Raw genomic sequence first — 25,570 nt, forward strand, 5'->3', positions numbered from 1 at the left:
ACATTTTCGCTTTTATATTTATAGATGCCTGTGTTTCTATTCCTATTGGAACTTTAACCAGACGGGAAAATGCAATAATTCTATTATATAGAAATATACATGAATTTAGGTGTATAGAGATCAATAAAGAGAGAGTATCTGTCTTTAATGATCTAAATTCATGTATATTTTTATTCATATAATAAAATTATTTCACGTTTCCCCTCTGGTTAAAGTTTCAATAGGAATAGAAACACAGATATTGCCTACTAAATATACCAAAATTCATCACTTATATTTTATTACTAATGTAATAAAATATAAGTAATATTTTATTACTAATGTAATAAAATATAAGTAAAAACGAAAAGTATATTCTTTGATTTCATATAATTTCATACGATAAAAAATGAATTGGGGAACATGCGGGGGGGGGGGTAAATAGAAATTGCAAACTACATGTTTTCCCAACAAAATAATTCTGAGATTTAACTTTTAAAATAACACTCATAAGAAAAATTGGATATACATATTTAAAGTTTTAAGAAGGTTCTGTTCTCATGGATCAATTAGAGGTGGGAGGGGGGGCATGTAGATATTTAGCACATACAGGGTAACAAAGATTCCTGATCCCTTATATTGTCTTCCTGGAGAATCTTATACATATGATATAAATTTTTTCAAAATATTTGTAGCTTTAAAGGAGTTCGACTTCCATAACTCCCTTTGGTTAGGAGGTCACTTAGAGATTTAGGACCACTTCCATTGCCTTCCTCAAAAATTTTATAAATATGATTTCATGAAAGTAAGAGTGCATTTATGGATTCAAAAATACTTTCATTATCTTGCCCAGTAACTTTGACATAAGAATACACTTAAACATTTTATATAGATTCTCTAATCTTTTTTTCTATAGGGAGAACGAACACGAACACGAACACACACACACACACACACACACACACACACACACACACACACACACACACACACACACACACACACACACACACACACACACACACAGACAGAAATTTTATTAAGGGAAAGTTGTTTGGAAAAGAAAAAAAAGCAATCAAGATAAACCGACCTGTTCTGAGCCAACCATCTTCCAAAAGCATCCTTTCATTCTCATTACGAGCTTTCCCAAATTGTTTGGCCACGCTTGGTCCTCTCAGGCAGATTTCACCTTCCTTCCCAGCTGGCAATTCTTCTCGAGTACTTGGATTCAGAATCTGTAAGTTGGATTAAAAAAAGTCGAAAACAAAAACAAGAGGTGGAGACTTCGAAGCAAGTAATAAATTAGCCAAAATATTAGCTAATACACCAAAGTTGAAATAGGCAAGGAAACCTTTGAGGTGGTAGACTCCTTTTGTTACCTAGAGGATATGCTGCGTGCTGGAAGTGACTGTGACCTAAGTTCAACCATCAAAGTCAAGACAACTTGAGAAAAGTTCAGAGAATTTCTTCCAATCCTAACATCCTGAACCATCACAATTATTAGGTTGTCCTAAAAATTTGTAAACACTAACAAAACAAAAATAAATTTTCCTCGCTAAATAATGACAAAAAAACAAAAAGTAATCCTCAAAATAAAGACCATAATTTTCCAAGACTTTCTGCCACCGATCTGCAAGCTTTTGGATCTAGTCAAAATACCATTCAGCTGGCTTCAAATCAAAGAATTCTTGATACTCTTCCTCAACTTCATCAAATGAGTCGAATCAGCAGCCCTTCAGAAAGTGTTGCATTGAGCAGAAAAGGCCATAGTCTGATGGAGCACAGTCAAGACTGTAAGCTGAATGTGGAAGAACCTTAATGCTGTCCAGCTCTTCAAACTTGTCTAAGCTCACCAGCCAATTCTCGAATGTTCAATGAAGGCGCAATGTCCGACCTGGTTTGCAAGTCTCCATCATCTAACTTTTACGGCCGTCCCTAACGAGGCTTATCTTTAAGACTCATGTCATCAGAATCAAAACGCTTGTACCACTTTGAGATCGATGCATATGCAATTGTTCCTTCACCTTCAGAAGCACAAATCACTTTCCTGGTCAAAAGACCTCGCTTTCAACAGTAACGAATCAAAACTCGCAGCTCAATTTTATCAATTTCCATCTGGAATAGAAAGATGAAGATCTCTACAACAATATAAATGCAAAAAACAGTTAACAATTGCATTAAATATTTTGCAAGTGTTTACAAACTTTTTGGGTCAACCTAATATTATGAAGGGTAACTTATAAGAAGCATGGTGGCATATGACAGTGAGTGTTGGCCTCACTTGTCATACTCCAGAGAAATGACAAGGCAATCATTAGATGGATATGCAATGTAAAGCCAGATCAAATCCAGCAAATTAGGTGAGACACTCTACTTGTGAAATTGGCTATCCCAAAACTTGATTTTCTAACAAGGGCAAACTGAAAGACGCAAGGGGTATATTAACACTTACACAGACCTAAGACTGGACAGCAAAAAGAAAGCCAGGCACCCTAAGATACGGAAAAAACCCAAAAGCATCAAGCAAGACAAATGGACACAGTCAATTCCCACAACTGTGATCACTAAAGACTTAACAGAAGGACAGCCAGGCAGTGTCAAACATTTTAGTCAAAGGGAACATTGAGGATAAATCTAGATAGTGAGTGACTGATAGCTTGAATGGTGCTTAACGAAAGCAAAATGAAAATATAACTGGTGTTGTATTTAATGGTGGCGTGTACTTTTTTGAGGATGAGTGTGACTGATGTATTACATCAAATGATTGGCTAATTTTGGTCATGTGACTAGATTCACAGTGATGTGGATAGATTTTTAGTTTTCATTTACGAATTGGAGACAACATTATGTAGTCAGAGTCCAGATTCATACCTTTTCAGCAGATCACCAAGCAGAGAGAATCAACCAACAAATCTAAAAGAAGCTTTGCAATAATAACATATTTGACCGATTAATGAAAGATAATCCATCCCATAATAACTTCTATATAACTCTTCTACATTTAAACTTTACTAATAACTAGAAAAACAATATTGAACTGAACATTTTATTAGAGAAATTCTATATTATTTTTATATACTTTATGTGGCTCTAAGGAGGATGAAAATAGCACGTAAGTTATATGATGAAACTGTCGCGTTTTTTTAAGCTCATTTTAAATTGTTCAAATATTGTTAAACTAATCTTTGTACTGAGTATGTTTTTAATATGTTTAACCACCAATACCATAGATATATTTAATTTAATTAAATCTAACATTTTTGCTTTTGTAAGTGATTGTTTCAGTAAGGAGATCCCAGTACAATGCTTTGCCCAGGGGCCTGTAGTGCTGTTAAAACTGTAGCAGTCATAAATTAAGACTAGTTATCTTTCACAGTGAACTCTCCCTGCTAGGTGATTTGGTTACACATTGACCAATCAGCTTGAAGGGTATATTGATTCCATCTGTTCCCTGAAGAACTATTTCAGCGCCTTTGAGAATCACAGTTAGCAAAGAAAACCCTGAAAAGCAATGAGGAAAGATATCCCCTTTCTCTCTCTTCGGTCTCTGTGCACTAGATGCTCAAGTAGCGACTATCTTCACCTAAAAATAACTGATGAGAGACTTGCTCATATCAAGTTCCTTCTTACTGGATGCTCAAGCATTGACCATCTTCACCTGAAGATAACTGCTGGTTGACCTTTGACAGCCCATAATAACTTTCTACATTTCCTTCTTCACTTGGACACTGTTCAACTTTCTTCCATTTTTATCAAACATTGCATGCAATTGAATAAATCCTTTCGTTGTTGTTATAAAAAAATTTTTTTTTTTTTTCTTTTCTGCAATGGTTTTCATTACATATTAATAAAATATACGAGTTGGTGTTAACATTTCACTGATGAAACTACCACTTATGGCACTGATGACATTTCAAATTTGTTAAAAATTTAATTTAATTCCCAGCGTTACATAGTCAAGGTCATTTCAGAATTGGAATGTTGGGCTGAGAGACTTGCAAAACAAAAAAACAAACTTTTATGTGGAATGTTTTGTGTTCCTACTGTTAATTCTAGATGCTAAAAGAGAAACTCACCTTAATTTCCATACCAGGGATTGGAATTCCTACAGATCCACTTTTCCAGTTATCAATTGGTGTTGCCAAGCCAACTCCACAAGCCTCAGTTAATCCATAACCTGATAAAATAAAGAATATATAGAATCCAAAAAATACATTTTCTAGATATATTAAGTGAGGAGATTGTCAGTGATGTAATATCCTCATAACTTTGGACATTTTGCATCATATCGGCTCAACTTGAAATAGGCAGATTCAGGTTGCCTCCTTGAAAGCAGAGCACTACACCATAACCTAACAAAACTTATCAAATATAAAACTACCTTTTATACCGAGTTGAGCTTTCCAGTCTCAGCCAATCAGAATAATTCACACATACCGAAGCCCTTTTATGACCAGTTATGAGTAGTTTTCATGCATAAGGATTCATATGTTTCCAGCGTCTTTTACATGTCTTTTCACAGCTCAGTTTGTTTCAGCCAAATCAATTTGGAAGCAATTAATGTTTGTATTTGTAATATTTTTAGTACTTTTGTTCTCACTATTCCTATATTTGCAAGATCTCTGCACATATTGTGCTGCTGCAATTTCTGCAATGAACTTTTATTCGATCATGTTAGATATTCCATCTATTTCATCAGTTTGACAAGTTTGTGGTGAAACAAATAAGATAAATCACTACAGCCATACATTATTTATATATATAAGATTGGACAAAATAATTGGGCGAATACAATTTTATTCCAATATTCAATGACCAATTTAAGGAAAATGGACCTGGGGTTCACTTTTGCCAGCCCGATAACTCTTAATTCTCTTATTTTGTCCTTTATTAGTCTTCACATTCCATGAGCAATGTTTCTGATAAAGGGGTAAAAATTGCTGTTTTCTGGGTCAGAATCGATCTAACATTTATTGTTGATTAGTTTTTGACCTTGAAGTATTATTATTATTTATTTTTAGCTCAAGTGGTTACATGCCTTGTCTGTAGCGATTTTTATAAATAAAAACAAAAAAAAACAAGAAAATTATATCAGTAATATGGATTTGTAGCAGTAAAATGATGCATTTTTCTTGTACCAACATTCAATCACAGTTCGGTCAGACAACACAGGCATTCCCAGATTTGTGTAGTGATTAGTGTTGAAATGATTAATTGGAATATGGAATCAGAATTTTTTTTTTTGGGGGGGGGGGTATTATTGGAACAATTTTTGCCTATTTTCCAATGCCATAAACGATTCTTTTATTTTTTTGTTCATTTTTGTTTAAAGACAGTCCACCATTTTAGTCACATTACATTGATGCACACAGCGACATTCAAAGATGTTGCCATCACAGTGGTAATAATGGTTGTCCATGCCAATTGAAGCACCACTGACTCGTGTATTATACCTGTGGTTGTAGACAAACATCCAGGACAATGAAGTTAACCATGTCCAATTATGCAAATGATTTGTTTTGCTGAAGAATCAACATTTCAGGTTTGATATTAGCAGATGTATTTTGTCTGTTCAGTCAGTTGACTCATCTGCTACTGAGTTTTAGTTGGTTTTCTCAGTGAGCCCTTATCCTCCCTCTCTTCCAATCAGATGTTTGCTGAAGACAGTATTGATTGAAAACTTGTAACACCTGGTATTGTTATCCATCGAAGTTCAAGTCAGTTAAAGACTGGTCAACCTTTTGCTTTTTGTCGGTCCAGTTGCTATCCCATCAGAGTTTGGCTACAACCAGTAAACTGATAAAGTTTTATTTACTATAAAATTTTTGTATGGATTATTATTGAACTGGATTAATATTCAGGAAAAATGAAGGAAAATGGTAGGTTATTTGGTCCATTCATAATAAAAAAAGTCCAATTTTCATAATTTTTTTTGGGGGGGGGGGGTAGGTGATAAATAAAATGAAAAGGCTGAATTACCTTGTCTAATTTGCGAAATGTTCAGTTTTTCAGTCAACTGTTCAGTAAGATATGGATCGAGGGCTGCACATTGACTGAAGACTGTTTGAAGACTCGACAAGTTTATTTCCTTTGAAAATGGATGGTTGTTTAAACTCCAGAGCATTGATGGAGTTGCCATCGTGAAGGTGCCCTGTTTCAAGAGAAAAAGAAGAAGAAAAAAAAAATCTTACATTATCTATTAATAACCATCACTTCCATACACACACAAAAAATGAAGTTCTATTACTTTTAGCAAAAGCATCCAAAATCTTTAAGTTTTAAAATTTTTTAGATATGGATTGATACTTTGTATTATTCGGACTACTATTCTCATCTTGGTTATTATTTTCACAACATTCTGGCCGATATAAGGTCCAAACATTTTTATGTGAAAATGAACCAATCAGGCAATGGTTAAAAATGTTGAATAGCTTCTGGAGGTTGAAGGTTCAATCCTTACTGCAGACAATAAATAAGAATAACATTAAATTAATTAACATTTCTATCCGATGGAACAAGAATAATCAACCTCTATAGATTAAATAAAAGGTTCAGTTTGAGATCTTGAGTTTGACAAGGATTCAGAGGAGCAAAATGATGCACATGAATATTGATATTAAAGCGGCTAAAAAAAAAAGAATTGTGAAAATAACAACAAAGAATTTCATACCTTATATTTGTGAAAAGCTTGCAAATAGGAACGGGGTTCAAATCTTTTGAGAGTTACGACTGTGGCACCCTGCACAAGGGAGAGGCCGAATCCAACCACTAAGCCAGTTGCATGAGTCATTGGAAACACCATTATGCTATGATCTTTGCCAGATTCAAATTGCATAAAATTGGGTTGCCTGGAGTGGAAAAAAAGTAAATTAAATTTTGTCAAATATTTTTAATATAAGAAATTATCATCTATAATATAAATCTCACCTGTCAGTTTAAATGTACGTATGTATGTTTGTATGTATTATGTATGTATGTATGTATGTATGTATGTATGTTTGCCTAAAACTTTTGACAGAGGCGACAGAGTTTCATAAGATCAGTATCGTTTTGAAGCTTGACCCTTCGGATGACAAATATAAAAAAAATTGGCTAAAACCATTAATTCCTTTACCCTCAACTGGACACTTTTCTACAGGGAGGGGTAAATTTTTTGCCGCTATTTTCGAAAGTCATCCCCCTCTTTTTGATTGACTAGCCTTAATTTTAACATTCGTCACTTCCGGTTTGGCGATGGACGCAACAGCAAAGACGTCACATTTTTTTTTTCACATTCTTTTCCTCCTTTGTGGTACAGGTTCGAGTCTACCTGCCTACTACCACTTTTTTTTTTTTTTTTTTTTTTTTTGCTCAACACACACCTCCAAACACCCGGGCACCCAGGCTAGTTATTATATAAAACTAATATCATTATTGTCATATTTATGTGCGATATCAATAATAAAGATAAAAATAAAATAAGATGTACAATATGGTGGATATTTTTTCATAAAATTTTACACTTTTGGTTCAACCTAATCAAAATAAACTAAAATACCAAAAAATCTATATTATGTAGGTATCTGTCACAGAACAAAAACATCACACTCCAAAAATCACATCAAGTATTATTTCATATAGAAAATCATTTTTTTATGATTTGTAGAAATTTTAATAGTAAATCGTAGGTATTACAAGGCTGATTTTGATCTTGGTAGTTTGAATTGAATTATTATATTATTAAAAATGGCCAATCAGCATCACTTTTCTAATAAAATTTGATTTTCTTGGTTAAAAAATAACTACTTGATAAATTTACATGATTTTTGGAATCTAACGTTTCCGTTCTGTATGTAAATCAAAAATTTTTCTGTATTTAAAAAAAAAATGGACTTGGACCAGACTTTCTAATAAAACTTTTCACAGCTATAATGCCATGTTGAATTACATTTTATGTTAAGCATTATTTAATATTATTTTTCCAAAATCTTTTCTGAAAAATAAACATATTTTTTTAAAGAAAATATTTGCTTCTATGCCTAATTTACTGCATGATTCACAACATTCAACATTTTTTTTATTGGTCCAGAGACTGAAACAAATTGAGAACCACTGCATCGGATAATCCATCAAATTGTCAACAAAAAAACAAAAAACAGAAGTGATGCATATTCTCGCAGTGGATTTAATCTTTTAGGATATTCACAGATCTTTATATTCTATTTCAACTATACAAAATTTAAGAAAGGAAAAAAAAAAAAAAAAAGGAGAAAACAGAAAAAAAATTTGTCATAATCTGTATCCATGTCTCTGTTATTTAAGATAACCTTGTATTTATTACAATAGAAAAATGCAAGCATGAAAAGTAATATGGTTAAGCTTAAACATGGAAAAGTAAAGGACTAGTTGTTAGAAAAGAAAAGGACAAGATAGTCTAATAAAAAACATAATAAATATAGAACTTAAAATATTGCAGGATTAAGAATTGAATTAAAAATCTTTTTTTTAATACTGCAATATTTTAAGTTATAAATTTATTTTATTTTTTACTAGAATATCTTGTCCTTTTCCTTTCCTGTCTTAACAACTTGTCCTTTACTTTTCCATGTTTAAGCTTAATCATATTACTTTTCATGCTTGCACTTTTCTATTGTAATCCATGATTTTTTCAGGCTTCCAGTAAATTCACTTATCTTTGTTTAATTTCAGTCTTATTTTTTGTCCCCATAAACATAGCATACACATATGTAATAACAATGTATGACATTCGTCTGCTTTCAATAAAATCCCTCCAATTATCTCCCTTTCATTCTGTTTCACTTGTTACTTCTCTTTTCATGAGAGCAGTGAATTGGTAGCAACAGTAATCACTGAAGTGACGTGGTTGCTATGGAAATCAGTCATAAAAAACGCCGCTCACCTCCTTACATTTTTTATGATTTTGAACATCATTAAATTTATCACAACTTTTGTTTTACTGAACAAAAATTGAAATTTTTTTTTCACAATATAGCCGAGAAGGCTGTAATAATTGTTTGAAATTTGGTCCAAAAACGAGTGAGCGATGGATCTTTAAAGCAGTTCTAAATGACTAAAACTGCCACTTAACCATATATTCAATCACTACCATGTTTATATATATTATTCCTTAATTGGAATTCATTTTTGAGATGAGCATTATATATATTAATTTATTTTTATTTCGGACTATTATTCTCATCTTTATTAGTTGTTGTTTTTCACAACGTTTCGGCCAACTATTCCGTGTTTGAATGATAGTAGATTTTTTTTTTTTATTTTATTAAAAGTTATTTTATTTATTTAAAATTAATTGTAGAATTTTTTATTGTGTAAGTACTGTCTAGACAAGAGTTATACCCCCCCCCCCCGCTCAAATGTTCCATAGAGGAAAATAACATTTCTTTTTCTTTCTCAGAAGTTTATTTGAGTCATAAAAATAAAAAAAGCAATTAGCTAAATAATCATGGTCTTTGATAAAAACAAGGGAGGGAGGAATATATGTGCAAACTAATTTAAAGTTAACTCCCTTATTTAAAGTTAACTCCCTTATTTAAAGTTAACTCCCTTATTTATTTAAATTTTCAAATGTTTGTCGTCTATGGCTATTTATATTTTCTAATGACTAACGATAGTAACAGTAAATTTATCAAGCTACTAGCAGGCTGCCCAGCGTTGCCCGGTTATAAAATACACATTAATATTACATTTTAATTCACACAGATTTCGTATTTACTATTTAAGCGCCAGTTCTCTATTGATTATTATCCAATATATAGTAATGATTTCAAAAGTTAAAAAAAAAGAAGAAAAAAAGACATGACTAGGGTGTCATATCCGCTAGAACCAGAAACAAAATGTTCAGTACTCAATCCTTAGTCGTTATTTATCTCTTTAGCATTATTAACATCTCAATAGGGATATGAAAGATTAAAATTAAGCGACTTTGAGCTATGAACGTTTAATTTTACACATGCACAAAATAGCAGGAGTAACAGTTTTATTTGACTTACCCTGCCAAGGTAAACTGTTTTGACCTCTTAGCAGTTATTTTTACAGCCTAAAAGCAAAATCGAAATTGTTTCATAGGCTGAAATCCTCTATATATCAAGTTTCAAGTTTGTAGACCAAAACTTCTGAGAGGAGTTTGGTAGAGACTTTCTGCACACACAGAGACAAGGTCACTTTTATATATGTATATGTATAGATATATAACTATAAATACATTTGTGTGCTAGACTATTTTATCCTAAATGCTATGCAATTATGCACAATGTAGAAACTATGCATCAATAAAACTGAACATGATAGTTAAATGAAACCAATCATCTGACAAGAAACCATTAAAAAAACAATTAAAGTTCGTTTTTCAAAGAATATGCAAATTAGTTAAACTTTATTTAGTAGCTCGCATATCCATGACAGAGTATATTAAGTTCCTTTTAATAATTTTTAAATTGAAAAAGTAGGCTTTTAATATCAATGTAAGTATGAAGAAAAACTCTCTCTCTCTCTCTCTCTCTCTCTCTCTCTCTCTATATATATATATATATATATATATATATATATATATATAGAGAGAGAGAGAGAGAGAGATAGATAGATAGATAGATAGATAGATAGATAAAGTTATTATTTTTATAAATATTTAGATTCTTATTATTTTTAAAATTACCTTTACTCAAGAAATTATATAATAATTAGGCGATTTAGTTTTAAACAAATAAAATAACTTTGGTAAATGAAGCCCACTTAAAAATTATTTTAATAACAGACACAGGGACACAAATAATGCTGTAGCTTTATTTTATTTTTTCAATTTGTAAATAGGAAAATACAAGGATATCTAGTTTTTTGGAATAATAGTTTTTATCTGGGTAAGATCTCTCTATTTTTTCTGTTGGAAAATTATTTGTCCTTATTTATAATACGAATAGCAATGTGATTGGCTACTGAATATAGATGGCTATCCATTGAAAAATATTGATGTTTATCATGAACTTTCTCTTACTAAAGGACATATCTGCCGGATAGAATATGTAATCGATGAAGTATATTGGAATATTTTTTATTATGTGAATGGTGGTTGAAAAATCCTCTAATTCATTAGCCAAACGAAATCAAATATCAATCTGGCAGAATAGATGCTATTTGGTTCTGATGTTTAGAATCCAGCTGACTTTTTTTCATATGCAAGATGTCACAAAACTTACTATTTCGAAATATAAATAATCCTCAAAACAGGGGGTTAATTTTGGGGTACACTGCATTAGATGCTTGGTATTATCTAGGACTACAATGACGTTTCACTTGCAAGACAAATAAATGCGTGAGAACAAGGAAAATAAAAGAATCCTACTTGAAGACTTTTGTCAAAGTTCTCAGGTTAAACTATCTTATGTCTACATCTTGACAAATCTGTATTAACAAATGGGTTTTCAGGGACATCATTTTTGAATGCAAGGCCAAGAAATATTTGCAGGAACAAGCTTATCTTAAAATAAGTTAAAACAGTTTGTAAGACATGATGTTAAGTGCATATATGGGGATCCATTTCCTATGAGTATATGGTGTGGCACAATGATCTTTTTGGGGGAGCCCCAGCTCTCCACATTTGGGGGCCTTATACCTGATTCAACTTGTACTTGAATGGAGACAAGTATATTTTAACAGGTGTTATTAAAACCATGATGGAGAAAGCAGTCTCTGCTTCGATTCGGATTGACGGATTGTCTTTGTTCTCGAGTTTATAAACAAAGTCAAAGCAGTGAACTCAGCTAAAGTTTGAAAAATAACATTTCAGTCTTTTTGTTTTTAATATGTATTTATCTGTCTCTCTCCCTCTCTAAATTTCTTTTGTTTTGATGATGGAAGAATTGTAATCGAGTTGAAACTGAGATATCATCACAGCTGGGTCGCAAACAGTATCACGAGACTGTTGTAGATGATTGCAAAAAGTTGAAGCTTGAACTCTGCATGCAGCGGATGCAAAAAGTTGGAATTTTGACTTTGTCGAGAACGAGTCTTAAGTTAAAATGCGCATTCAATTGTTAAAATAAATTCTAAAAAAAAATGTTTATTTCATACAACTATTCAATTGCAGCACAGTGGTCCTACCAGTAATGACACCGACAGAAGACCCACCAACAGATGTAGCTGACAATCCTTTTATTATGGAGGATGTGCCTATGATTTTATTGTGTCTAAAACCTAAGGAGCTGGTTGCCATGCACAAGACGTAACACTCATTCCAGAAATATCCCCATGGTATGGACAAACCAAGATACTCTCCCCAGCAAATGATAGTAACACACTGGAAAGGGGGGGGGACAGTGAAAACTCCTATGAACATTTGATGCAATAACCAACTGGCTGGTGATTGAGGTGAGACAATAAATTAATCTTAGATTTAAAAATTCACCTTGACATTCAAGGCGAGTCCTTAGTATTTTGCTGTATGTATAATGAAGTATATGGTGTTCATACACCATGCCAACTTTACTAAATACTCAGCTTTGCTCTGACTGAAAATAGCCCACTTTGATATGACACAATTAAATGACATGTAACTAAATTCATTCATAGATCACTGCATTGTCCAGTGTGAAAATTTTCTGTTAACTGATTTGTTTATAAAAGGAGGTGTGATGGTATTTAAAAAAATGTTTTGTAAAACTATGCTTACCTCATGGCTTCAATGGCTGAAATTAGATTATAATGGGATAAAAGAACACTTTTTGGCTTGCCAGATATTCCAGCAGAGTATGGCATGAGGGCAATATCTTTTGAGGGATTGATATAAATATCTGGAAAAGAGAGCCTGGCATTTTTTATTAAATCCGAAAATGGACGACAACCTTCAGCTTGTCCCAAGACGATCACTTCCTGAAAAAAAAAAAATGTATCATTTTGTGAGTGCTAGGTAAATTGTATAGCCATTCGATGAAGGAATATTAACATTTTTAGCTACAGAAAGTGGACATAACCCTAAACCCTAACCCACTTAAACTTTTTACTATCATTTTTCTATCATTAACTTCAGAAATATAATTATTTATTTTTAAAAATTATAAGCCTTGGCCTTTTGACTTAGATCAACATGTAGTATTTATTCTTTACAATATCAGCACCATTTGACACCGTGTCAAAAGTAGATACACAACCAGTGACTTCCTAATATTGTGCCAACACTTGTTGACCTATGGTCATTTCTGTAATGTAAATTATCCACCCCCAAATTTTTTTTAAAGTCCATTTATCCATTTTACAGTGCCACATTCTATTCCTGAAGAAGGTGTTATATCATAGAAAATCTGATTATAAACAAAAAAATTTTCATAAAAAAAATAAAAAAGTAAATAAAAAAATAATGGCTTTCTAAAATTACAGATTTTATTCAAATTTAAATAATGCTTTCAGTGTGGAAAAAATCCATTTAAAAATAGATTATTTTCTAATTCTGTAATATTTTTCCAGGATGAGAGCAATAGATAGAAATTTAGTAAGACAGTGATCACTTGCTGAGCTGATTATAAATTGTAGCTAACTAGATTAAAATGGAAATCTTTTTTCAAACACAATTGAATCCTGAAACTGAGGAATATTTTAGCATGCATTTTGTGTGATTAAAACATAAGTAAAAATTAGCCTTAGTGAAATAAACGTGTATTAACTCTATCGTTTTATTGTTGCCTCAATTCAATATTATCTGTAGTTACTATCTACTTACAAGCAGCACTTTCTGTTTGCATGCCTGTCCATATTTTTAATTGTTTCAAGGGAGATAATTACATAAAAACTTCCGTTGTCAAATGGTGCTGATATTGCAGAGAACAAATACTACAAAAGGTCAAGGCTTATAATTTTTTAAAATAAATAATTATATTTTTAATTTATTGATAACAATAATATTGTGAGGTCTGCATTTGCACTTGACATTTATAAAATCGAAATACATTTTAATTTTTAATATATTCATGTTCACTGTTCGTCTGTCATTGTCAATGAAGATCAAGCACATCACTGATGCTGCTGCGACTTGCATGTGAATTTTTTGTGGTAAGAGTTGTGCAGTCTCCAAGCACACATCTCCTGAGTTGGCATTGTTTTATTCCAGTGGCAAATAAAAATTCAGGACAACTGGAAACAATGCTGAGATAGGCGAAATGCATGTGCAGCGCCTAATATTCCCAAATGATTACTAATCTGGTACTGGCCATGTTCAGCGTTGCTTAATTTTGGTGATTTGATGAGAACCGAATTTGACAATCATAAAAAGGAAATATGTTTTGATTTATTCATACCAATAATATTGTGAGGTTTATCTCGGCTCGGCGGATCTATTATATAAAAAGCAATTATCTGTCTGTCCATTTGTGTGTGTGTTCATTTAAAAGTCAAAAACTTTAGTATAATTATAGATTTGGACTGTCTGTAACTAAAAAAAAAAGTCTGATTTTCACAAATAAATGATTGTAGAAAACTCCATTACTCAAATATCGGAAAGCCAACACGTCTTAAGTTTATAAAAATGTGTTGCATATTAGGGACTCTATGCTGCTTAAATTAGTTGGTGTGAATTTTAACAAGGGTCACACTGAGTGCATGATAATCCAGATCTGTAATACAGAATCATTCCTAGATGGCTGACATCAATCTGAGGATAACAGGTCAAATGGTAAGCAAAACAGAGTTGAACAATGACGAATTAAGTCACATTTTCGAGCTGAGACAAACAAAGGTTTTCATATCAGTCTCTCACTAGAGACTGGCTTGAAAACCTTTGTTTGCAAATGAAACACTGCCAATAATATAGAATGATCTGAGCGGAATATTACTAGTATATCTATGCCCATCAGTGTTACTCATTTCAATGAGTTAAAAAGTTAAGAAATAAACAATTAGCTAAGATATCAATAGTCTCTCTCTCCCTGTGAAATCCATTATCTCCAAATAAAACCTTGAAAAAACTCAGTGAATATCTCCATCTGTTACTTCATGAAAAGAAGAATATTTTATAGTAACCATTAGACGAAATGGTGATGATGAAAAGAAGTGACTATAAAAAAGTGACCCCATATAAATACCCACACAGATATAAACGATGCACATGTGTATAAAGAATATTTTATTTTGTTATTGAAAATCTTACTAACATTGATCGTTCTAGCTTGGATCAATGAAAGACAAAAGAGCAGATATGTTAGCAAAAACAGATCTAGATATAGATGACAATCATTGAAATACCGACTCATATGCTAACCCTTTTAATGCATAATCAAATTTCATGGTTATTTCCATAATGATGTAAATTATCAACCAAAGAATTTAGATTTATATTTTCTGCTTCTGAAGCTTGACAGACAGAAGGAACGCCTTACAATAAAAGCTTGTTGAGGTAATAAATAAATGTTGATCAAAAAAAAAAAAAAAAAGAAAGAAAATGTAAATTAAAAAAAAAATTTGTACCTGAATTTCTCCACATTTTTCTGCTGCTGCTTTGGCACGAATAACGCACTCAGGTGTTGTGATCAAGAATTTGGCCCGTGAGTCAGTCAACTGGTTTTTCAACTCAACTGAAGAAAATTTTATAATTAATCAAACTTGTAGAAAACATGAAAATGTCACAGAATTTAGCAACATAAGTAATTTGGAGGCTTCTTTGCAATAATCTCAGCATGGAAATAAAAATCTTATCTTTTTTTTAAACTAGCAAATATATACTCCTGTCGATCACATTTTTGTTAAGCAAAGAGGACTATATGATTGTAAAAAAAATTACATACAATACATAGTTAAAACAAAATAAATTGTTTTAGACTATTCAAATAATTACCAACGTTATTGATAATATGTTTCTGAATATTTGAGAATAGGATTGGTTATTTGTATTATTCGGACTACTGTTTTCATCCTGAGTGTCCTGTGTGTCACAGCATTTTGGTTGATGTAACCTCCGACCTTCTTCAGGTGTATTTTATTGAACTCCGGAATGTTCTGTCTAACTCAGGATATTCAAAATGAGAACAGTAGTCTGAAGAATCCAAATAATGCTATTAATAATGTTTATGCAGTCATTTATTTGTTTTTATCACTTAAGTTTGAATTCATGTTTTGAAAAAAAATACAACATAAATCATAAATCTATAATGTCACACCAAAACTATGATTATTTTGTTCAGGTAATGTTTTAAGCTCTATTTATAAGAACCTCAGAGTGAAGATGTTAAATTTTCAGTTTCTGATCATGGCATCTGTTCTACGTGTTGGAAATTTATTATTTACTATTAATGCAATAGTTAAGATGTCTGATATCTCAAAATTAAACAAATTCCACCATGTCTTTATGACATTTAAAAATTGTGACAAATGGAAAGACAGAAAAAAAATCTATTTATATAAGCCCAATTTTTGGCTAGATACTCCTATAAAATTAGAAAAAAGAAAAAAATTGGTCTTAATTCTCAACCATATGTTGGTACTAGAGTTTTAAGATGATCTTGAGTTCATAAAATTTGAGGATCTATGTTTTTCCACCAAGAGAGAGTTTTTATTTTTGTTCTTCTTCATTATTGTAGTGAAATTCAAAACTTGAAATATTGAATTTCAAGTGAAACCAATTATATCTACTGAATTGTCATATCACAGTAATGAACATACCCAAAGATTACGAAAAATGATGGGTTAGAAAATTAATTATTAATGAAAATAGTTTTTGAAGACAATTAGCAAAAATTGAGTTTTGCAAACAAAAAGAAACCGGAGAGTTCTAATTGTAACAAAAGGGAGGTAAATACTTTCTGAAAACTGAAAATCTTTGGCCGATTTAGCAAAACTTGATTTTTACTGATTGTCTTCGAAAACTGTTTTCATTAATAACTAATTTTTTATCTTATGATTTTTTATAATTTTGGAATATTTTCATTACTGCGACATGCCAATTCAGTAGATACCATTGGTTTCACTGGAAAGTTAATATTTCAATTTTCGAATTTTGCTACAATAATGAAACATTTTTCTTTAGCCAAGAGGCATAATCCTGGCTTAGAATAAATTACATGTGCCATTCAGCCGACTGTGCTACACGTTGTAAACACTGATATACATAGATCCTTTTTAGCATTTTATTTTTGTATTTTATTTCTGTAGTGCAAAGAAATGACAAAATCAACTGGAGCACAAATATTATCAATAAAAACAAATTCATTGAATCAACTAGTTTAGTGATTCAAATACTTATTGATCACATCACAACCCTCATAACCAATACTGTAGGTGTTCCACTACTTTTGGAGCTATTCCAGCTCCTGCTTCACACGCTTCAAATTAGTTTCCCTCACTCTTTCTATTTTCAAAAAGGAGTCGCTCCAATTCCAATTTCTTAAAAAAAAAAAGAAGAGCAGCTCTTTTTCAGTGCTCTATAGTGAAAATGCATCTTTTTTTACAAACATTTTACTTTGTCAATAAGTGGTCAAACTATAGGTGTGAGGATCAAAGGATCTCATCAAAATGAGTGAGGATGCTACTTTAAATGTAAGATTGAAGATAATGTTTGGCAAAATCTCTCTAATATTGGGAGATTTGCTAAAATGTTATGCTCGAAAAGGAGAAAATGTTGGACAAAACATAAAATTATACATAAATTTTCATTGTTAAAATAGACAACCTTGAAATATTTTTAAACAATTTTAATTTTCATTACATTAACAACCAATTATTTCAGCCGAGAAAATTTGACCAGATATTTTTTTCAACACCCAAGGTGTCAACCAAATACCTTTGTACAAAATTTTAGAGCATTAATTGGATCTCATGGCAATTTGTTGATATTTTGAGCCATTGTTTATTCAAAAATACACTGTATATTTTAAAATAATATACTAACATACATGCACTCTGAACCTTTTGAGTGCTGAATTTTTTTTTGTAGAAAAATGATTTTTTGCATCTATTTTTAAAAAAGACTATGTAACCTTTCATTGTAAACTCAAACAATGCATATCGCATTTGTAGCACTATAAAAAGAAATTGACTAATTTGCATATTGTGATGCCGGCCATCTTAAATTTATAATGAAGCTGAAGGGAAATTGTCATTTACTCATGCATATATTTAGTCAATTGCTGAATTTATTGTATTGTGTATATTATTTCTGTTGTGTCTTATATTGCAAATAAAAACAGTTTTGCATGTAGAATTGTCCGTTATTAGGAGGTAGACTTGTTGCAATTTTGTGACAGCTGCCCTAAAGTGGATTAACGATTTTAAACAAACCAAATTAACTTATTCAAAGTCCATGAATTTTTTTTTAAATTATTAATAAAAAAAAGTGACCAATTTAAATTTTTACTGTAATCATTTCTAAAGAGGAAAACTATAGGAGCCTCATTTCTGTGAAAATTAATTATTTACTATTTATTTAGATTTGTTCAAAGAAAAAAAAAAAGAAAGATTTACATTTAAACATTGCATCAGTGATAAAGAAAGCAGCAAACATTATCTTTCCAAGAAGGAAGAGATAGAACAATATTAGTTTCTATTTACTTATCTTCACAAGAGGGTCGGTTTTTAATGTGGGAAAAACTAGGTCTCAAAAAAAAAAAAAAAATAAATAAATAAATAAAAATTGTCTTAGTCTACAAGGATTCCTCCTTCATTGAATGAGGACACCACAGATGAGGTGTCGTATCAGAACAGCTAATACAACATTGTTGAAATGTAGTATTAAAGGCAACATTAGTTGTCATGTTGTTTGATTTGTTCTAGAAAGTGCTAAACAAAACAAAAAAACACTAGTTAGAAAGTTTAGTCATTTGCTTTTTTTAATCTATCTATTAATACGATAGCATGTATGTTATTTTCCGTGTCACGTTTACATCCGGGATGTTTAATTGTTACGTACTTCCATTTCTTGTAATAAATAATTTCACCAAGAATTCCTCATAAGTGTTGGTTTCAATTATAGCTGATGGAACTCCAATAATCTATTTTTAAAAAAATAATTTTATCAAGAATTCTTCATAAGTCTTGGTTTTGGTTTTAGCTGATGGCATCTTAGTAATCTATTTTTTATAAATAATTTTATCAAGAATTCTTCATAAGTTTTGGTTTCGATTATAGCTGAATGAACTAAAGTTATATATATATATATATATATATATATATATATATATATATATATATATATATATATATATATATATGGGATTCGGTTTTGATTCAAGCTAATGAACCCAAGTCATATAGATATATTTTTTATTTTTGAAATCGCAACTTTATAATATATAAAAATCGATAGAACATTAACTCAAAAATAATATATATGAAATCTGCAAGAATTAAAATATCATATTTAAGCATACTTTATGATCTGGCTATGCCGGGCATCCCTTCTAGCTTGGATAAATACTTTTGCAGTTTTAAAAAAATAGCTACAATAATATCAGAACATCTCCATTTACGCTGAACATCTACAGAATGCCAATATCAATATATTACATATGAAAGAGTCCTTTGTGGAATTTCCACCGTTCCCCCTAGTTACTGTTCAATTTGTTTTCTTTAATTAAATCAGAAATATGTTGACTTGTAAAATAGAGGTTTTTTTTCTTCAATCATTTTGTTTGATATTGGCTCAATTTCGAATAAAATTGCTCATTGGTCTTAATTATAACCCCTCCTCCGAGAAATAAAATTTTAATTTACTTTATATATAAAGTGTTGAGAACCTAACTTTAATTGCAGGTTTTAATCGCTGGTGACCATGTTGTATTTTATTGTTTTTCTTACTTGAATAAAAAATATTGTTTTCCATTTAAAAATTTTATTACATCCAAAAGCAAACTTTGAACGTTCTATTTATAAAAACTAAAAGAAAAAATTTTTTTAATGGAATCTAACAAGTTTAAATGCAAAAATGAAAAATTAAAAAAATTCTAGAAGGGGATTTAAGAATAGCGTTATGCTATTAATGCGACTAAAAGTAAAAATAGTTTGAGACTATTCATTGATTATTTCATGCCAGATTGAACAAAAGGGTTTTATGCTCCAACTTCATCATCATATCCAATTTACTGTCCGTTTTACACGTGTTATAGCGATCAAAAGCTTAAGGAGAAATAACTAATAAAGGAAGTAACAGTTATTGCCCTTATATAGATGAAAAGAAAAAGACTAGAGAGTTCCAGGAAGAATGGACAATACGTGCTAACACGTGCATATTGTGCTGTAAATATAATTTGTTTTTCGACTGTAATAAATAGTATTTAACCTAAAATGAACTTGTTTACTTTTCATGCAAATATCCCATGATTCCGACAACCCATTTCTCTAGACACAGCAACATGCTGATGTGTGTTGGGCAGCTTTCAGATATGATCTTTCAAAGTAACCTATCTCTGGCCAGGTCTTTATTCCTCTTTCTCTCCAATCTAATTTTATCACTTCCTTCCATGTTTAACTTGGCCTTCTTCTGTCATGTGATAGCTACCACAAGTGTTCTACATCTACGAACGCAAAAACTGTCATTCATTCTTTCACTATGTCCATACAATTGGAGTCGCCCTTTCTGCACACATTTGCCTATTGCTGTCTAGATTTAATCTTTCTCTGAGCTTATCAGATCGAAAGCTGTCTTTAAGACTAACATTATACATCCATAGTATCATTCTCATATCAGTACTCTTCATGCAACGCATATCCTCAACTCTCACTAGTCAGGCTTCACTTCCATACATAATCGCACTGTGTGGACACATGTCGGATTACTGCTGTTTCATTTCTGTGCAATTCATTTTATGCAATAATTTTCAAATATCATGGCTTTAGGAACAAGTTTATCTTTAGTTGATCTTTGGCAACTAAATATTTTCATTTACTAGCCAAACGCATATGATTTTTGGAATATGACATCTTTATTTTGTGACAAGTACGTACATCAAAGATTTTTCTGTATTTTTTTTAAAGGAATAAGTGTAATTCTTAATATGCATAGGATTTTATGTTGAAATTGAAGGTACAGGGCGAGTCATGGGAAACGGATGTTCTTAAGGAAAACAAAACTCTGTGAATATTTCTTAAGCAGATTTAAAGACTACCTTTCTCACTCCCTATACCTTACTCAAGGAGAGCAAAGAGCGTTCTAAAAACATCCACTTCCCTTGACTCACCCAGTATAAACATTTTAATTTCATCAGATGTTTTTTTAAACAGCCTTTGTTAAAAAAACAACAAAAAATAACAATATATTGTTCTTGTAGCAAAACAAAAAAGAAAAGGTCTAACGAGACGCAAAGCAAATTTCACTACACGGGTTGTATCAAAAAAAGTTTGATGAGACACAGAGCACTGTTCATGGTACGCAGGTCTGAACGCTCTGCCAACTCCTCCCAGTAACCTGCTTTTATCGTGTCCGGCATGCCTCATTAGCAGGTGTGTCATATGACCATGCGAGAACTGTGCGAGATCGAAGGCTTTAAAAGATCACAGACGCCATCTTGGATCTTTTTGATTTTTCTTTCTTCTCAGCCCGCAAGACAGAAGGACGTTTCCGATATGAGTGTTGATTATTTATTTATCGCTTGTATCGCCACACAAGGCACAAACGCATGGACGCTTGCTTCTTTGATGAACATCACAGTTCTTTTGAACTTGACTTTGCTTATTTTATTTAAAAAAAAAAAGGTTGAAAAGATATTTTTCACCCAGCAATGCGCTATAGAAGATTGTCTGTGAAAAAACATAATCGCTAAAAGATAAGCATTTTATTATTTCTAGTTGCCACTTGGGGGGAAAAAAAAAACAAAAAAAAAAAACACTCGCAAATGTGACCGTTTCACTCACAACATAAAACCCTAAATACTAACTAATATTTTAACAGGGATAAGGTAAGTTAAGACTAATACAAGAAATTGATTTATGTCCATCCATCACACTCAACCACTGGTCAGCTGAAATGATGAACATTTCAAAATCCGAATATCCAATAGTCATGTTTTAAAGGATTCAAATGTGTCACACTCACCCGTGGATAATTGCGCCATTGCAGGACTGATCACTCCACCAATAGCTGTGACCCCACAAAAAATGTGCAGCATTTCAGGAGTATTGGATCCATAGAGACAGACAACATCGCCCTTTCGAAGTCCCAGACGAAAGAAAGAATTGGCAACCCGGATGGAATCGGTTTGAAGATTGTCATAACGGTACTGTTGACCTGTTTCACCATCAATCTGAAATGACAATTGCAAAGAAATTCTTGTTCAGATTTCAGTTTTACGCATGATGCTAGAATTAGGAACGAATTCTAATTTATTTCGGAAAAAAAAAATGGCCTCTGATTTTGGGATGAAACTACACTTTGCTTCAAATGTCAACAGAAAAATCAAAATAAGATTCTATTTTTTCTTGTCTTACACGTTAACACTGAAAATATCTGAAAAAAAAAAAAAATGAAATCAAGAAAAGAAAAATGTTAGATTTAGTATGGGGTTTCACTTTATTACAAATTTAATGTATTTTTCAGTGCCTCCCTCTTCCTTTTTAAGCTGAAAAATAATAACTTTCATTAACCCTAAGTTTGAGACGGCAATAAAAAAATAGATTAAGTTATACTAATTCTGAAAAAAATATTAATTTAAAAATAGTGACCATTTTTAAAATGCAAAAGTAAAAGGTATGTAAATAAACTGATGCAACAATTATATGTTCCATCCTCCCAGGCGTTGCCTTCTCTCCTTGATAAGGTGGTTAGTTTATTGCTAATCGCCTGAGACACCCTTACTGAAGAATGCCGATAGGGCTGTCCAGGCATTTTTTTACAGGTCAGAATGGCCCTCCTCAGAGGCGCTGACTTCTCAATCCAACTTTCCGACCCTGGCGTCTAAGTTCTTGCAGCAGGGGAGAACTAAAATCCTTCTATTTACATTCATATTATACTAGTAAGGCTACCCGGCATTGTCTGGGGCAAAAGTGTAAAATAACTTCTATCTCTCTCTCTCTTTCTCTTCCCAGGTTCCCTCTCTCTCTTTCTTCTTTGTCCAACCCATTCCTCTCTTTTGACATGCACACTCAACTTGAGTCGGCATAAGGGAAATAATTTTATGAAAACAAAAAGAAAAGAGTTATTTCCCTTAAGTAGCTAGAAAACAGACTACAATAACATTAAAAGATGCGTGCACATCTTGATAATGTTAAATGATATAAATGACTATTTGACCCCCAAATTATGAATCTTTTTCTTTAAATTTTAAATATACATCTGGGTTATACTGGTAAAAAAAAGAAAATCAATATTGCGGATGTTTGTTGTGTATTTTTCAAGTTTTAGCTGAACATATAGACATTTGCCTTTTATATAACAGATTATGATATTGCTTACTTCTGTTTTTTTTTATGTCTAAAGTTTTTGTGTGTGAATGAAAACTACATGATGAAGTATCATAAACAAGCAATATGAATAAAATATGCATCAAGTGCGCTTGAAAGCCAAATACAACGTAATATTAGGAAAATAAACAAATATTTTACTTGTTTGAAATTTATCATAAATATATTTCAGAGGCATACTCCATCTTCAGTGTTTTGTTTTGTTTCTTTTTCCTTTTCTTCTTCTTGCCATGTTGTAAAGTGGGAAAAAGAAGTCTGTTTGTAAAGAGCCACAGGTTGTATCTTGCGGTTGTATTTCAAAATGTTTGAACTGTGCGTAAGCAACGTGAGAATAACGTCATATAAAAACGTTTTAATTTGAATAAAATAAAATATGCATCAACTGCGCTTGGAAGCCAAATCACATGAAACACTGTGGCCTGTCCGCCATTGCTTGTATCTAGTCTTTACCAATTCCACCCTTTAAAAAGGGCTGACATGTGAATTCATATATATATATATATATATATATATATATATATATATATATATATATATATATATGGGCATGGCTCCGAGGCTAAGGATTGGGGGTGGAGAGTTGTATATTTCTAGCTGATGGCACTCAAGTCATAGATATAATTTTTTAGTTTTGATTTTACAACTATATATTAGGTCCAATATAATACTTGATAGAGAATTGTTTCTATAATAATGAATATGCAATCTGCATGAATTAAAATATCATATTTAAGCATATCTTATGACCAGGCAACGCCGAGCATCCTGTTAGTATAATATAATGCCTGAAGTAATGAAGTTGAAAACATGAAATAAGAAAGAAAACGCCTTTAACTGGAAAGTTTAATAAAGGAAAAAGTAAAGAAATATAAAGAAAACAGAAAAAAAAAACCCTTCTCATTATGGAAATAAATTGAAAGTGATGGCTTTTTGACTTGCCATTTGCTTTCTCAATTCCTTTATATACTTGAAATGGATTTTTCCATTTTTTTTTTTACCTGCTACCTTTTGTGCAATGGGTCTATATATATATATATATATATATATATATATATATATATATATATATATATATATGAGTCTCTCTCTCTCTCTCTCTCTCTCTCTCTCTCTCTCTATCCATTCATGTGTAATCACCTTTTTCTTCACCATATTCCCTCTGCTTTATTTTTTGTTATCAAGTAAGATAACTTACTTACTTACTTGTTGTTTCATCAAAAACTTTTGTATGCAAAATCCGATCCCGCATTTTGCTAATTCCTACCCTCTGATGAGAAAGAAAGTATTTCTTTGAAACTCCGCAGATTAAGGACTATCCACTTATCTTGTGTTTCCTTTTTTAAAATTAAATATGTTTTTAACTCTTTTTCAAGATGTCTTTTAACATGTTTTATTAACTGTTTGCTCTTATATATATATATATATATATATATATATATATATATATATATATATATATATATATATATATACACGAGCAAACAGTTAATAAAACATGTTAAAAAAACACTTTGAAATGAATTAAAAACATATTTAATCTAAAAAGGAAACTCTAGATAAGTGGATAGTCACTAGATTATTTATCTTCCACCAGACTATCCATTCATGTGTAATCACCTTTTTCTTCACCATATTCCCTCTGCTTCACTTTTTTTGTTATCAAGTAAGATCTTTGACTTATTTGTTGTTTCATCAAATACTTTTGCATGCAAAATCCGATCCCGCATTTTGCTAATTCCTACCCTCTGATGAGAAAGAAAGTATTTCTTCGAAACTCCGCAGATTAAGGACTATCCACTTATCTAGTGTTTCCTTTTCAGATTAAATATGTTTTTAATTCATTTCAAAGTGTTTTTTAACATGTTTTATTAACTGTTTGCTCGTATTATAAGCTCTATCTCCTATTTGGTTTTATCGAACTTTTACATCTGGCTGAGATAACTTTATAAATATTAATATTTTAATATTTATAATATTCTTTAATTTTACCATCTTGGATCATTTTGGTAAATTTAATTGAAATGTTTATTTTATTTTATTTTATATATATATATATATATATATATATATATATATATATGGGCATGCTCTATAACAGACATGAGGGGAAAACGAATGAACACGTATCCAAGGTAATGGCAGAAACCCTAGAGGAAAACCTCCAGTCTGTAGCGGAATGAGGACAAAAATGTAAGGACACATTCAATGC

General features: G+C 31.4%; 1 protein-coding gene across 1 annotated transcript in view; it reads right to left on the reverse strand.

Moving 5' to 3' along the window:
- Window positions 1–25,570, reverse strand: part of LOC145260489 (uncharacterized) — a 55,662-nt gene that overhangs the window by 9,467 nt on the left and 20,625 nt on the right. Inside the window, exons 2-8 of the mRNA XM_080118600.1 lie at window positions 21,998–22,205; window positions 15,445–15,551; window positions 12,662–12,861; window positions 6,650–6,827; window positions 5,959–6,130; window positions 4,056–4,156; window positions 1,070–1,214 (exon numbers count right to left, since the gene is read on the reverse strand). Of these exons, the coding sequence (XP_079974726.1) occupies window positions 1,070–1,214; window positions 4,056–4,156; window positions 5,959–6,130; window positions 6,650–6,827; window positions 12,662–12,861; window positions 15,445–15,551; window positions 21,998–22,205 (1,111 nt within the window). The remainder of the gene's footprint in view (window positions 1–1,069; window positions 1,215–4,055; window positions 4,157–5,958; window positions 6,131–6,649; window positions 6,828–12,661; window positions 12,862–15,444; window positions 15,552–21,997; window positions 22,206–25,570) is intronic.

The sequence above is a fragment of the Euprymna scolopes genome, chromosome 36 (assembly GCF_053919585.1).
Source record: "Euprymna scolopes isolate OS-2025 chromosome 36, ASM5391958v1, whole genome shotgun sequence".
NCBI lineage: Eukaryota > Metazoa > Mollusca > Cephalopoda > Sepiida > Sepiolidae > Euprymna > Euprymna scolopes.